The following is a 15,629-nucleotide window of genomic DNA, read 5'->3' as shown; positions in this document are numbered from 1 at the left end:
ATATGACTTCACTTTATTTATTTCTGAGATGAAGTCTAGCTCTGTCGCCCAGGCTGGAGTAGTGGTACAATCTTGGCTCACTGCAACATCCTCCTCCTGGGTTCGTGATTCTCCTGCCTCAGCCTCCTGAGTAGCTGGGATTATAGGCACCTGCCACCATGCCCAGCTAATTTTTGTATTTTTGGTAGAGACAGTGCTTCACTGTGTTGGCCAGGCTGCAGTGCAGTGTCCTTTCCTTACAGATGGGGTGTCAGAAGCTTAAGAGGCTGAGTGGGTTGCCCACGACCACAGTTAGTGAAGCTGCAACTCCACATGGTCCTCATCCCTCCCTGTGCTCCGCCAATACAAGAGGGACAAATGACCGAGGGTGGCATGCTTAGGAAAGCAAGGGTTTTCTCCTTCCTGAAATATGGATATGTCATGGGGCAGCCGGCAATGGCATATATGGCTGGAAAGCTAGAGTAGCCTTTGAGGCCCGTGTCCTGCCTTCCGCCAAGCGGAGAACTCCCTGGGGAGCAAAGCTTTTTCTGATAAGTGGATGTGGGACCTCCTCATGTGCCTCCTGTAGAACTGAGATCCCAGGGGTGTGTTGTGGCTCTTCATTGATGTGCTGGGCTCTAGGCTGTCCTCAGGTCGCTGGACAACTGTGTGCCATGGGGGAGTGGCCGTTGAAGGCCCCTGGGAGCAGGTGCCTGCTCCTCCTTGCCCTGCTTTTGCCCTCTTCCCTCGAAGCCCACAGGAAGCGGCCTCTTCAAGAGGAGGGTGGGGTTCTGGGACAGGGAGGGGACATTGGAAAGGTGGGCGCACGATTCAGGCTCCTGTGGACACAACTTAGCTCCTGTCCTTGGGGCAGGCTCAGCTGTTCTTCCTGTACTGGGTGTGGTAACTGTGCATGGAAAGCTACTAGGCATGTAAACACAATCCCAGGAAGGAACAGTGTCCTCTCTGGTTCAGCTGTTGTCAGCTATTATTCCGAATCTTTGAGGCTGCTTCTGAGGGGCCAACCCTACCCAAGGAAGTAAAAGAAAGAGAGAACCATTGCAGAGCACTTATAAATGGCTGCTAAGTTTGTCCAGGGAGAGTTTCACTATTTGGCTGGCCAGCTACAGATTGAAGTTTCAGTGTTTCACCCAGACACTGGTAGAAGTGTCTCGAAAATGTGGTAGCTGGGTGCAGTGGCTCATGCCTACAATCCCAGAACTTTGGGAGGCTGAGACGGGTGGATCACTTAAGGTCAGGAATTCAAGACCAGTGTGGCCAACATGGTGAAACCCAGTCACTACTAAAAAAAAAAAGCTGGGCATGGTGGTGCACGTGCTGTAATCCCAGCTACTTGGGAGGCTGAGGCAGAACAATCACTTGAACCCAGGAGGTGCAGGTTGTAGTGAGTGGAGATCATGCCACTGCACTTCACCCTGGTGACAGAGCAAGACAATGTCTCAAAAAAAAAAAGTTATGACAGAAAAAGGGAAGACTGAAAATCATATTTTCAAGTACCAGCCGTGCCAATGTTCCTACTGACTGCCTGTCAGAGGGACGCCACCTGTGCACAATGGAGATGGTTTTAAAATGGCATCTGTGTCCAAACCCATTAGCCTAGCAACAAGCTCTGGCTGAATTCCAAGAGGAGGACAAAAGGTAGCTTTCACCATCACAGGCAGACCTTGAAGACACTAGAATGCTACGTAAGGCCCAGAAACCTTGTCAGCCAGCCCACAAGCACCGGCTCTGGGTCGCAACTAAGTTTAGGTGGTTCAGGTGAGGCATTCACAAAAACAACTGAAATTGACCATTTGTGTTTAAGAAAATACCACCCTCATTATCATGTTCCCAACCCTTGGACTTCTTTTTCTGAGACGAGTCTCTGTCCCTTGGGGTGGAGTGCAGTGGTACCATTTCGGCTCACTGCAACCTCTGCCTCCTGGGTTCAAGCAATTGTTGTGCCTCAGCCTTCCAAGGAGCTGGGATTACTGGTGCGTGCCACTAAACTCGGTTAATTTTTGTATTTCTAGTAGAGACTGGGTTTTGCCAAGTTGGGCAGGCAGGTCTTGACCTCCTGGCCTCAAAGGATCTGCCCACCTCGACCTGCCAAAGTGCTGGGATTACAGGCATGAGACTTACTTTTCTTTTGAAGAGACAGAGTGGTGTCTTAGAATGAGAAAACTCTGGTTCAAATCCCAACCCTGGTGCTCACCACCTTGGTTAAATTGTTTAAACCTTAGAATGTGTTTTGAGGGGTTGAGATGATGTGAGGATGAAGTGCCTTCTAGGTGTCTGGGATAAGCAAGCACTAAAATTATACTGCTGTTACTCAGATATCTCATGGCTGCATCTACTGCCTTTGATTAGATCAGCAGTCCCCAACGTTCTTGGCACCAGGGACTGGTTTCGTGGAAGACAATTTTTCCACAGACTGGGGGAGGTGGAGATGTGGTGGGGGAATGATTTTGGGATGAAACTGTTCCACTTCAGATTATCAGGCATTAGCAGTACTGGGTATGGGAGGAAGTCCTGAGCTTACTGGAAGGTCCAGACAGCTGGGATCTGATTTAGTAGACCCGGGTGTCAAGTGTTTGTTTTTTAAAATATGTGTTTAAATAGAGATAAAGAAAACATTTATGAGTCGCGTGTGGTGGCTCATGCCTGAAATCCCAGCACTTTGGGAGGCTGAGGCAGGTGGATCACTTTAGGACAGGAGGTTGAGACCAGCCCAACCAACATGTTGAAATCTACCAAAAATACAAAAATTAGCCAGGTGTGGTAGTGTGTCCCTGTAGTCCCAGCTACTGGTGAGGGTGAGGGTGAGGCAAGAGAATCACTTGAACCTGGGAGGCAAAGGTTGCAGTGAGCCAAGATCATCCCACTGCACTCCAGCCTGAGCCACCAGGCAAGACTCCATCTCAAAAAAAATAAATAAAAATGTACCATCGTAACCATTAAATGTATAGTTCAGTGGCATTAAGTATATTCACATCATTGTGCAACCATCACCCCCACTGATGAATTGCCTTTTTAAAACTCAGAATGACCCTAGAATCTTGAGATTCTAGGTAGATTTCTACACAAGAAAGCAGAGGATCTATGTAAATATTTACCTGAACAAGCTAACCCTCATATCCTTTCTAGGAAAGACTGCCTAACATCCGACGTTCTCTAGGAACGCTTGCAATGGAAATCTCCTAAGACGCAACTCAGCAGGGCTCTGACTGTTGATATTCAGTTTATGCAGTAGCCAAACCATCAAATGTCTAATCCGTTCTCAGAAACCTTTGCTGCATTCATCATCAATGTGGAAAGGGCTCAAATTACCTGCAATTTACTCAGCTTCTGCCACAGACTTCCCTCATTTTGGCATTCATAAGACAAATCAAGAGAGAGGAAATCAACCGCATCCTGGAAACAGTAAATAGGGTCATTAGCGCCTAAGCAGTGCCAAGACTAAGAGCCTCTTGGAAGTATGCTTTTTAAAATTTCTCACCTTATCACTAAACTGAATATTCCAAAGCAGGATTTTCCAAAGGAAAGGGTAGAGATGGAATGAGAAAATGTGTGTGTGTTGGGGGGAAGTGCCTGTGCCTGTGTGTTCTTGGGAATGCATCACCTATGTGCTCATCCATGTGCCTCTGCTCAGCACACAGAAAGCACGCAGTGTTGATGACTAAATGAATGCGTGAACGAGTGTGTATGCCAAAAATGGGAGGGAGCTGGAGGCCAGTGCTGCCCCTGACACTTCCTCCACAGACCCTCACACTTAGCCAGAATGGGGGCTGTAGAGCCTGCGGCCACCCATGGCTCCAGTCACCCCTGTGAATCCTACTGGGTTTTTTGGTTTTAATTTCAGGCCACCGTTTGAAGTCCATCCCCAGTTATCTCTACCTGTGCCAAAAGCTAGGGCCTATGGAGGATGCTCTGAGGGTATCCTCTTTTTTTTTTTTTTGAGATGGAGTTTCGCTCGTTACCCAGGCTGGACTGCAATGGCGCGATCTCGGCTCACCGCAACTTCCGCCTCCTGGGTTCAGGCAATTCTCCTGCCTCAGCCTCCTGAGTAGCTGGGATTACAGGCACGTGCCACCATGCCCAGCTAATTTTTGTATTTTTAGTAGAGACGGGGTTTCACCATGTTGACCAGGATGGTCTCGATCTGTTGACCTCGTGATCCACCCGCCTCGACCTCCCAAAGTGCTGGGATTATAGGCTTGAGCCACCGCGCCCGGCCTGAGGGTATCCTTTAGTAGAGCATAACCCTCATGGTCCCGGCGGTTGACACTCCCATCCACACTTCCAGTAAGGATGTCCCCTCTACCCTGTCTCTGGCCTACATGTGCTCAAAGAACTTCAGATTCACAGAATTCACACAGGGAGACACCACCATGCTACCACTCCCACCATTCCCATAGCCCTGGCTTCCCTCCACGAGCCTGGCTCACTGTACCTGTCTACTCTTGGCATTAGATCATTACCTGTCTTCTCCCTCCCATGGATCATCTCCTTCTTCAAGACAAGGACTATGGTTAACGGCAATGGGTCAGAACCAAGTGCTCTGTGCACCTTAATGCCTATTGTTCCATTACTGGAAAGCTAAGCATGTGGGAATTATTTATATTCTATTGCTCAAGGTCTGATTGCAAAAATTAAGAAAACTGCAACCTCAGGCATAAATGGGTTAATAAGTGGTTCACCACTGGCTCCCTGTTGCTTTCTCAGTCAAGTTGTCATCAGTGTTCACTAAAGACCATGCTGGTATCACTTCAGTGTTCCTTGCCCACCTTCATTTTGTTTGTGTCTGTCAATTCTGCAGAACACAGTCACCTCTGAAAGTCACACTGTGCTGAGATGGTGGGTAGGGGTTCACATTTAGAGATAAATAATATCCAGAGGTTTATACCTTTAATACGGAGGGTAAGCAAATGCACCAATCACATGAGAAGGCAGAAAGTTGGAAGTGCTATGAGAAGCCCACAAGCAGTGGTTCTCATGCCTTGCTGGGGATTAGACTTACCTGGGGACTTGGGACTTGTTCAGGCCCAGGTGGGTCCCACATTAAGCCTTGGTCTCCGTGTTCTCTCCTAGCTCTTGAGGTGGTTCTGATGCCTACCTGAGCTTGGGAACCACTGGTCTAAAGCAATGGCTAAGGGTCCAGGTCGGGGGAGAGAGCACATCAGGGTGAGCGAGGGAGTGTAACTGAGCTGGGCCTCTGCTGGAGAGCACAGTCACGTGGACGTTGACACTGGAGAGAATTTTGCTGGAAGGAGATTTAAGGCAGGAAGACAGGAAGGACATCCAGTAGGGGATGCAGGAAAGTAGGAAGCAAGCACAGCACTCATACCAGCAGAATGGGAGGTGAGGCCAGAGGTATCCACATATTCACACACTGGAGGGTCCTGCCGGATTCATCCCACTCTGGAGTGCGGCTTCCCAGCAGCGAACTGGTCAAAACCGTGCTTTTGGAAGATTACCCAGAAGTGTCACATGGCATGAACTGGGGCACAGACACCAGTACAAAGGCTATTTCTTGACAAGTGTTTTTCTGATCAGCACTTTGGTCTCCTGTGTTCATAACTAATAGCAGTTATCACTCTCTATAAACCAATTTAGAGGTCATTCTGGCCATGCAATCAGTCTGGGAGTTGTCCCTCTAGAACCTTATCAGGTCTTGGTTCTACTGTGTTTGAACTGGAAAATTTGAAGACTAGACCCTGACTCCTGGGGCCTCCATCACTGCACAGACACCAATGAGCAGCATGGCATCTCTACAGCACTGGAGCAGTGCCACAGAACTATGGAGACCGGTGATGTTGTGTGGCTTCCAGACTTCCCAGCAGCCCAAGGGGGCCCAAAGCTGTTTACTTCTCAGATTATTTTAATTTTTTCTTTAAAAATTGTATTAAAGGTTGGGCAGGGTGGCTCATGCCTACAATTCCAGCACTTCAGGAGGCCGAGGCAGCTGGATCACCTGAGGTCAGGAGTTTGAGACGAGCCTGATCAACATGGTGAAACTCCGTCTCTTCTAAAAATACAAATTAGCTGGATGTGGGAGTGCACACCTGTAATCCCAGCTACTTGGGAGGCTGAGGCAGGAGAATTGCTTGAATCCAGAAGACAGAGGCTGCAGTGAGCTGAGATCGCCCCATTGCACTCCAACCTGAGCAGCAAGAGTGAAACTCCATCTCAAAAACAATAAAAATAAAAAATATAAATTATAGTTAAAAAGTGATGGTTGGCTGGGCGTGGTGGCTTATGCCTATAATCCTGACACTTTGGGAGGCTGAGGTGGGAGGATTGCTCAAGGCCAGGAGTTGTAAGTTGACGCCGCAGTGAGCCGTGATCATGCCACTGCACTCCAGCCTGGGTGACAGAGCAAGGCCACAAGACCCTGTCTCTAAAAAAAAAACAAAAAACAAAAAACAAAAAACAATAATAAAAACAAAAAACAAAAAGTAATAGAGGATGTATGTGCCTTTTTTTTTTTTTTTTTTTTTTTTTTTGAGACAAGGTCTTACTCTGTCACCCAGGCTGGAGTACAGTGTCATGATCACAGTTCACTGTAGTCTTGACCTCCAGGGCTCAAGCGATCCTCCCACCTCAGCCTCCCGAGTAGCTGGGACTACAGACACACATCATCATGCCTTCCTAATTTTTGTATATTTAATAGAGATGAAGTTTTGACATGTTGCCCAGGCTGGTCTCGAACTCTGGGCTCAAACAATTCTCCCACCTTCCCCTCCTAAAGTGCTGGAATTAGAGCTGTGAGCCACCGTGTTCAGCCAAGTGCACATTTTTTAAAAACCCCTTAACCATAGTACTTGTTTTGCCATAATTTCATCTCTTCTCTGGTAAGCTATTTTGGACTTAAAAATCAGAGCAAGTAGAGGCATGTGGCTCCTTCCTGCAGGGAAGCCGACACTTGACCAAGCATGAGCTGCGGCTTCAAGATTTTGTTTTTAAGGTAATTATGAATCTGGAGGATGTACATCACTCATTCTGAGGCATTTACAGAAATGTTAAACCAACAGACCAGAGCTTCTCTTGTTTTTAAAAAATTAAAATCAAACTCTCCTCAGATGTTACAGGTATTTTTGGGCTGCTGTCACCTGGGCAAGTGCAGATATGGGCGGTTCTAGCAGAAGCTCTGGGATATCTTCAGCTCGCAGGACAACAGAGAGCTTTCCACCTGAAACCAACCAGAGACATGAAGAGCAGGTGAGCAAGGGCAAGAGGTTCTGACTGTGGAAGCCATTTCCTACTGACCTGAAGAAATCATCCACATGACTTTACTATAGCTAAAATATTTTAGAAGACAAGGTGGTTTTAAAAAATTATGTTCCTAGGCCAGGCGTGGTGGCTCATGCCTGTAATCTCAGCACTTTGGGAGGCTGAGGCGGGTGGATCATGAGGTCAAGAGATCAAGACCATCCTGGCCAACATAGTGAAAAATACTGGGCATGATGGCATGCACCTGTAGTCCCAGCTATTCGGGAGGCCAAGGCAAAATTGCTTGAAGCCGGGAGGCGGAGGTTGCAGTGAGCAAAGTTCACGCCACTGCACTTCAGCCTGGTGCCTGGTGAAAGAGTGAGATTCTGTCTCCAAATAATAAAATAATAATAATAATAATAATGTTCCTTTAGAGAATGTTTTGTGAAAATCAGGAATATGAAATGCAGAGCACTTGGAAAGTTGGCCAGGAGAGAACTCCTTCCTAAACTTTTTTTTTTTTGAGAAAGGGTCTTGCTGTCCACCCAGGTTGGAGTGCAGTGGCGCAATCTAGGCTCACTGCAGTCTCTGCCTTTCAAGCTAAAGTGATCCTCTTGCCTCAGCCTCCTGAGTACCTAGGACTACAGGCAGGTGCTACCATGTTTGGCTAATTTTTAAATTTTTTATAGAGATATGATATCATTATATTGTCCAGATTGATCTCAAAGTCCCAGGCTCAAGCACTTCTCCTGCCTTGGCCTCCCAAAGTGCTGGGATTACAGGCGTGAGCCACTGTGCCATTCCTAAACTTCTTTTTAAAGTCAGGGTGCTCTCAGGAAACTGCTGTTCCCTGATCCTTATTCATGGGAAAACATCAGTATAGCCCCTACTGAACATTGACGGGGGACAGAAGGAAATATAAGCATGTTTGGCTTGTACCACATGCTTTGACGTTGGATGACAAAACAGTGGTTCTCAAACTGTTGTGTGCATCACAATCACCTGCTGAGACTGTTAAAATGCCAATTTCAGGCCAGGTGTGGTGGCTTACACTAGCACTCTGAGAGGCCGAGCTGGGTGAATCGCTTGAGGTTAGGAGTTCAAGACCAGCCTGGCCAACATAGAGAAACCCCATCTCTACTAAAAATACAAAAATTAGCTCACTGTGGTGGTGTGCACCTGTAATCCCAGCTTCTTGGGAGGCTGAGGCAGAATTGCTTGAATTCAGGAGGCAGAGGTTGCAGTGAGACTAGATTGCACCACTGCACTTCAGCCTGGGCGAGTTAGACTCTTGTCTCAAAAAGGAAAAAAAGAATGCCGATTTCAGGCCCTGCTCTTATTTAGATTCTGAGTCAGCAGAGTAGAGTAGACCCAGGCACATGCATTTTAACACACTTCTTGGATGATTCTGATATAATGGTCCCCAGATTGTAATTTGAGAAACATTGCCATGGCGCTGAGATGGTTCAGCTGTTCTGTGTTGTTATCCAATGGATATAAATGTTCAACCCACATTGAATGTTCCTTGAGAAGCAAAACTTAAACATTTATTTAATCCCTCCAAGTATCAAGCTTAGGACTGGGTGCAGAGAAAGTGCTCAGACCTGTGATTTGGAAACACGAAACAAAAATGGAATAAAACTGGAGTTTCAGATTTTAACAATAGGACTATTGGCTGTCTTCTTGATTTCATCCAAATTCTCTACAGGAGGAAGATACATCTCTGGCCAAGGAAACTACCACCAACAACCATTACCAACTACAACAGTGCTTATTTTGATAAGCATAATAAAACTTTCATATCCTTCTGAGCATGGAATATCACTTGGAGACATTTGGTTTTCATTGTGATAAGATAACGTTGTTTCCCAGTTATTTAATGATTGTGCCCCATGGATCCATTTCACCTTCCACAGATTTCCAGACTTCAGACCATCACCACATCTGCAGACTAAACAGCTAATCTTTAGCGTCTCTATACATTTGCCTATTGGGGATATTTATTGTAAATGGAGAAATATGTGGTTGTGACTGGTCGCTTTCACTAGCATGTTTTCAAAGTTCATCTATGTTGTAGCATATATAAGAACTTCTTTCTGGCAGGGCACAGTGGCTCACACCTGTAATCTCAGCACTTTGGGAGGCTGAGGCAGGAGGATCACTTGAGGTCTGGAGTTTGAGACCAGCCTGACCCAACGTGGTAAAACCCTGTCTCTACCAAAAACACAAAAAATTAGCCAGGCATGGTGGCACACGCCTGTAGTGCCAGCTACTTGGGAGGCTGAGGCAGAATTGATTTAACTCAGGAGGCAGAGGTTGCTGTGAGCCAAGATCACGCCTCTGCACTCCAGCTTGGGCAACAGAGTGAGACTGTGTCTCAAAACAAAACAAAACAAAAAACCCCATAACATCTATTTATGGCTGAATAATATTCCATTGTATGGATAGATTAATATTACATTTTCTTTATCCATCAGCTGATGGACATTAGGGTGTTTCCACTTTTGGTTTTTATGAGTAACACTGCTATGAATGTTTGTGTACACATTTTTATCTGGACATTTATTCATTTCACTTGGATGTATATCTAGAAGAGGAATTGTTAAGTCACATGTTAATTCTAAAGTTTAACTTTCTGAGGACATGCTGGACTGTTTTCCAAAGTGGCTGCACTGTTGTTCATGGCCCCAGCAGTGTCTGCAGGTTCCATTCACTCCACAGGTCACCAGCACTGTTACTGTTTGTCTTTTTAATTACAGCCCTCTTCATTGGAATTAAGTGGTATTGTTGTATTTAATTTCTGACACTGAGTAGTTGGTTCATTGGAATTTTTTTTTTTTTTTGACAGAGTCTCACTCTGTCACCCAGGCTGGAGTGCAGCAGCATGATTTTGGCTCACTGCAACCTCCGCCTCCAGGGTTCAAGCAATTCTCATGCCTCAGCCTCCCCAGTAGCTAGAATTACAGGTGCACACCAACATACCCAGCAAATTTTTGTATTTTTAGTAGAGACAGGATTTTATCATGATGGTCAGGCTGGTCTCAAACTTCTGACCTTGTGATCCACCCACCTCAGCCTCCCAAAGTGCTGGGATTACAAGCGTGACCACTAAGCCTGGCCACTGGCATTTCTTACAGTATTGCTTTAATTTTATTTTTTACTTTCAACCAACCTATGATATATGACATTTTTGGTGTATCTTAATACATTTTTAAAAGAACAGTAAGTCTACAGGATTGGACTTCAAAGGAAAATGAGAATGAGGGAGAAAGAAGAAAAACCACTTTTTAGAATAGAAAGGAGACGGAAAAAGAGAATTTATTCAGTGTCTTACATGATACTGGGGACAGATACTTGGGGAAACACAAAATGAAGGGTAGGAGAAATAAACAGAGAGAAGAAGGAAGATATGAGTTTAAAAAGAAAGTCTTTAGTCACCTGATGGAAAGTAAAAATAAAATATGGAAAACATTTAAATAAACATGTAAATATTGTTTTATAATTTAAAAGGTTTTATGGATTCTACCCTCAAAATAAGATTTTTATTTGGGATGATACTGTCTTTCCTTGTTTCTTTTTATTACTATTATTTTTTCAGTCCTGCTGCTTCTGTAGTTTTTCATCCTTTTTTCTTTTTTTTTTGAGACAGGGTGTGGCTCTGTCACCTAGGCTGAAGTATAGTGGTGTGACCTTGGCTCATTGCAGCTTCTGCTGCCTGGGTTCAAGCAATTCTCCCACCTCAGCCTCCTTTGTAGCTGGGATTACACACACACTCCACCACGGCTGGCTAATTTTTGTGATTTCTTTTTTTTTTTGTAGAGATGGGGTTTTGCCATGTTGGTCAGGCTGGTCTTGAACTCATGAGCTCAAACAATCTGCCCACTTTGGCCTCTCAAAGCCCTAGGGTTACAGACAGGAGTCACTGTGTCTGGTCTCATTCTTTCAAAGTTTCTTTTACCCAGAGCTTCTTCAATAGAATTGAAGCCAACACACATCTCTGTGTTTATTTGCTGACCTGCCCCAAGAGCACAGTGGTTCTTAATGGTACTCCTAGGTTCAGGAAACTGTCTGCATGTCCAGAGCTCTGATTTCCCTCAGCCTGGGCCCCTTCCCTCCACATCTGGAGCCCTTTCCCTCCCTGCATTCCCAACTGCTCAAATGGTGGCCCAGGAACAGCCTTCCAGGCAACTCTGTCTAAAAATCTCCAAGCCACCCTCACATTTCTTCCCTTACCCTGCCTTAAAAAAAAATCTTGGTAAAACACACGTAACAGAAAAAGTACTATCTTAACTATTTTTAAGTGTACAGTTCAGAATTATTAAGTATATTCACATCATTGTACAAGCAATCTCCAGAATTTTTTCATCTTCAGAACAGAAACTCTACCCCCATTAAACAGCTCTCCATCTCTCCCTTACCCTAGACCCTGGCCTCTGACATTCTCCTTCCTGTCTCTATGAATTCGACTGCTCTAGGTTCCTCCTATACGTGGAATCATATAGTGTTTGTCGTTTTGTGTCTAGCTTATTTCAAATAGCATAATGTCCTGAAGGTTCATCCATGTTGTAGCATGTGACAAGACTTCTTCCTTTTTTAATGAAGGCGGAGTAATATTTCAATTTATGTCTATGCCACATCTTGTTTTTCCATTCATTCATCAGTGGATATCTGGGCTGTGTCCACCTTTTGGCTATTGTGAATAAGGCTGCTATGATGTCCTCCTTTATTTTTTAAGATAGAAAAAAATGTTTAAGGCTGGACGTGGTAGCTCACACCTGTAATCCCAGCACTTTGGGAGGCTGAGGTGGGCGAATCATCTGAGGTCAGGAGTTTGAGTCCAGCCTGGCCAACATGGTGAAACTCTGTCTCTACTATTAATAGAAAAATTAGCCGGGTGTGGTGGTGTGTCTGTAATCCCAGCTACTGGGAAGGCTAAGGCAGGAGAACCGCTTGAACCACGGAGGCAGAGGTTGCAGTGAGCCGAGATTGTGCCACTGAACTCTAGCCTGGGCAACAGTATAAGACTCCATCTCAAAAAAATTAATAAATAAAAGAATACATGTAAATTAACAACTGATGGAAATAAGTTTTCAACTGTCAAATTAGTAGTAAAATATAACATTTGAAACTGACAGAATAAGATCAGAAGAGTAATTTTATAACTGTTCAATAAATGATTACAATTTTTCTGAAAAATAATTTAGTACCATGCTTCAAAATCTTAAAGAATGCAGATCTTTTTACCTAGCAGTTTCAATTCTAAGAATTTGTCAGAAAGAATTCAGAATGTGGGAAATAGTTTATAGATAGGAATTCAAGACCAGCCTGACCAACATGGCAAAACCCCATCTCTACCAAAACACAAAAAACAAAAAACACAAAAATTAGCCAGGTGTAGGTGTGCGTGTGTCATGTGTAATCCCAGCTACAAGGGAGGCTGAGGTGGGAGAATTGCTTGAACCCAGGCAGTAGAGGCTGCAATGAGCCAAGGTCATTGTAAAATAACTTGTAACTAGTGAAAATTAGAACAAACATACAAAAATAAGGAAAATATTTAAAACTTCATACTCCATTTATACAATGGGAACCTATAAGACCATTGAAAATTATGCTTTTGACTTTTTGTTTTAAGCAATAATATTCCAGCACTGGAGTTTTAAATTATTTTAAAATTATTACTATTATTTTAGAGATGGTGGCTTGCTATGCTGCCCAGGCTGGTCTCCAACTCTTGGCCTCAAGCAATCCTCCTGCCTTGGCCTCCTAAAGTGCTGGGATTACAGGCATGAGCTACCACACCTTTTAATAAAAAAAGAATATAGTCATAAAATATGTTAAATTGAAAAGGCAATACATAGAAGTATGCATATATATCAGGTACTATACACATAAATATGTATATGTACAGTATATAATAAAAACAAGAAAGCATATATAATCAAAAATTGGTTCTCAAAATTGGTGTACCTAACATACACTTAAGGAATTGATTCAAATCACAAATGTCCTGGTTCAGCTTAGGCTACTGAATTAAACTTCAAGGCCCCTAGGAGGCAGGAATGTGAGCACTTACAGCTGTGCTCTCCTCATCCTGTGGTATATCTTTGTTTCATCTTGTATTTGCCTGTCTCCCAAGCTGGAATGTGAATTCCAACTAAGACATGTAATGGGGAAAAGTAAAGTAAAGGGGAGCCAAGGGGGAAGGACAGGCAACCATGAAGCCTTGGAGTCAGGGCAGCAGGACATAGACAGAAAGGAGCACAGTAAGACAATCAGTGCTTGCACAACTCAAGACTGGGCAAGAGGTGTTTCAAAGATATATATATATATATATATATATATTTTTTTTTTTTTTTAGATAGTGTCTTGCTCTGTTTCCCAGGCTAGAGTGCAGTGGCGCAGTATCAGCTCACTGCAACGTCTGCCTCCTGGGTTCAAGTGATTCTCCTGCCTCAGCCTCTTGAGTAGCTGGGATTACAGGTGCCTGTCACCATCCCTGGCTAATTTTTAAGTAGAGATGGGATTTCATCATATTGGCTAGGCTGGTCTTGAACTGCTGACCTCAAGTGATCTGCCTGCCTCCTCCCAAAGTGCTAGGATCACAGGCGTGAGCCACTGTGCCTGGCCTCAGAGATATTTTTCAAAGGAAATGTTGAGCGTTATGCCTTGTAAGCTACCCCCTTCCAATCTCCATTTGGAAATCAATAAATATGAATTTCTCCCTAATTCACAGACATGAGAGGACTGCTGCAGGTGAGTGGGGAGAAATGCTGAATCCTGCTTTAAGGAGGATGGGAAAAGTGTGTGATGAAGGCTGCCAAGGGGTCACCATCAGGGTCAGTGTATACTCACCTTGAGAAGCATAGTTTTCATAGTAAATCTCATAGGCTTTCCTGTGGGCATCACTGAGGGTCTGGAGCCATGATCCTCTTGATTTCTGGTGGGGAAGCTCCTCGATCACTTCCTCCAGGTCACTAAACGTGAACCAGATCCCAACTAGGTCCCCGAAGGAGTGAAAGGCGAATGTAGCATAGTTAGCAAAGAGGTCAGTGAAGACTTCAGTTCTCTGGAAGGTGCTGGCAGGGAGGGTGTGGTGGTGCAGGACGACCATGGGCTGAAGCTGCGCGGTCTTGAGGGCCTCCAGCAGTCGCCGATAGCACTGCACTGTTTTCTCGTCGGGATTCTGGGTGCTTCCTGCCGGGAGGAGCTGTGCCCATGACAGAAATACCTTATAATGGGTGATCTTACTGGCATGAAGACTGCTGAAGTATTCTGGCAGGAAAGTGGGCAGTGGCTGGTGACAAACATAAATGTCTTTGTCTCCTGCTACAAAGTTAGAACTCTGGTCTCTCAGGGGACCACTCAGGTTGTTCAACAAGTCACTGGTTAGAGGACCAGCAGCAGAAATGAAATTTCTATCAGACTCCCAGTCCGACCCCCAGCATGAAAAACTTAGCAGGACAATAAAGACTACATGCCACAACAGCTCCATGTTCTAGGAACTGTTAGGAGGTATATAGAACCCTTACTTTATAACTATGACTGAGGTTGTAAAATACTCAGTGATTAGTAAGACTTAATATTTAACTTGGTTATCTATGGTCACAAAATCAGTGCACAGTTCACTAATGCAATATTTAAAAATGTAAAGATTTTAAGAGATAAAACAAAACCCTCAAACTTCCTATATAATTTAAGCAAAGAAACCTGGAAATGTCTGAAGACAAAAGTTATCAAATTTTTATCTTAAAAATTTTTTTGGGGAATGACAGGGCCTCACTTTGTTGCCCAGGTGGGAGTACAGTGGTGTGATCACAGCTCCATGCAGTCTTGACTTCCTGGACTCAAACAATCCTCCAATCTCAGCGTCCTGGGTAGGGGGGACCATAGGTGTGTGCCACCATGCCCAGCTAATTTTTTGTATTTTTAGTATAGATGGGGTTTTGCCATGTCACCCAGGCTGGTCTCCAACTCCTGGGCTCAAGTGATCCTGTTGCCTCAGCCTCCCAAAGTGTTGGGATTACAGGTGTGAGCCACTGCACACGGCCACAAATTATTTCAAAATTTGTTTACATAATAGAACAAAAATAAATCTTTTGTCCCAAATTCCCCCTTTAAAAATATGCTGAACATATTTTGTAAGCAAGTCAAACAATATATAGACACATGTATGAAAAACTTGCAAATTCCTTTACCTACCCTCCTCCTCTTCCTAGGATAAGTATCTTCAACAATATGCATCCTTCCAGTTTTCTTTCTTTGCATATCTTAATGGTTATCCAGAAGTCAAAATGCCTGGATTTAAATCTCATCTGACAAAAATTACTTAAGTCTGTGCCTCTATTTTGTCACCTGTAGAATGGGGAAAATTCACAATCGGCTGTGGAGATTAAATGGGTTGGTCACTCTTGTAGCATGTTTAGAACAGTACAGCTCAG

At 44.4% G+C, this 15,629-nt stretch overlaps 1 protein-coding gene across 1 annotated transcript in view; it reads right to left on the bottom strand.

The window, feature by feature from the left end:
• LCT (lactase) overlaps positions 1-14,698 on the bottom strand; it is a 77,366-nt gene extending 62,668 nt beyond the window's left edge. Inside the window, exons 1-3 of the mRNA XM_002749479.6 lie at positions 14,044-14,698; positions 7,092-7,171; positions 3,310-3,393 (exon numbers count right to left, since the gene is read on the bottom strand). Of these exons, the coding sequence (XP_002749525.2) occupies positions 3,310-3,393; positions 7,092-7,171; positions 14,044-14,683 (804 nt within the window). The 5' untranslated portion in view covers positions 14,684-14,698. The remainder of the gene's footprint in view (positions 1-3,309; positions 3,394-7,091; positions 7,172-14,043) is intronic.
• Positions 14,699-15,629: the final 931 nt, after the last annotated feature.

This window comes from Callithrix jacchus, chromosome 6, assembly GCF_049354715.1.
Source record: "Callithrix jacchus isolate 240 chromosome 6, calJac240_pri, whole genome shotgun sequence".
Classification (NCBI taxonomy): Eukaryota; Metazoa; Chordata; class Mammalia; order Primates; family Cebidae; genus Callithrix; species Callithrix jacchus.
This window is presented reverse-complemented; position numbering and strand designations above follow the sequence as displayed.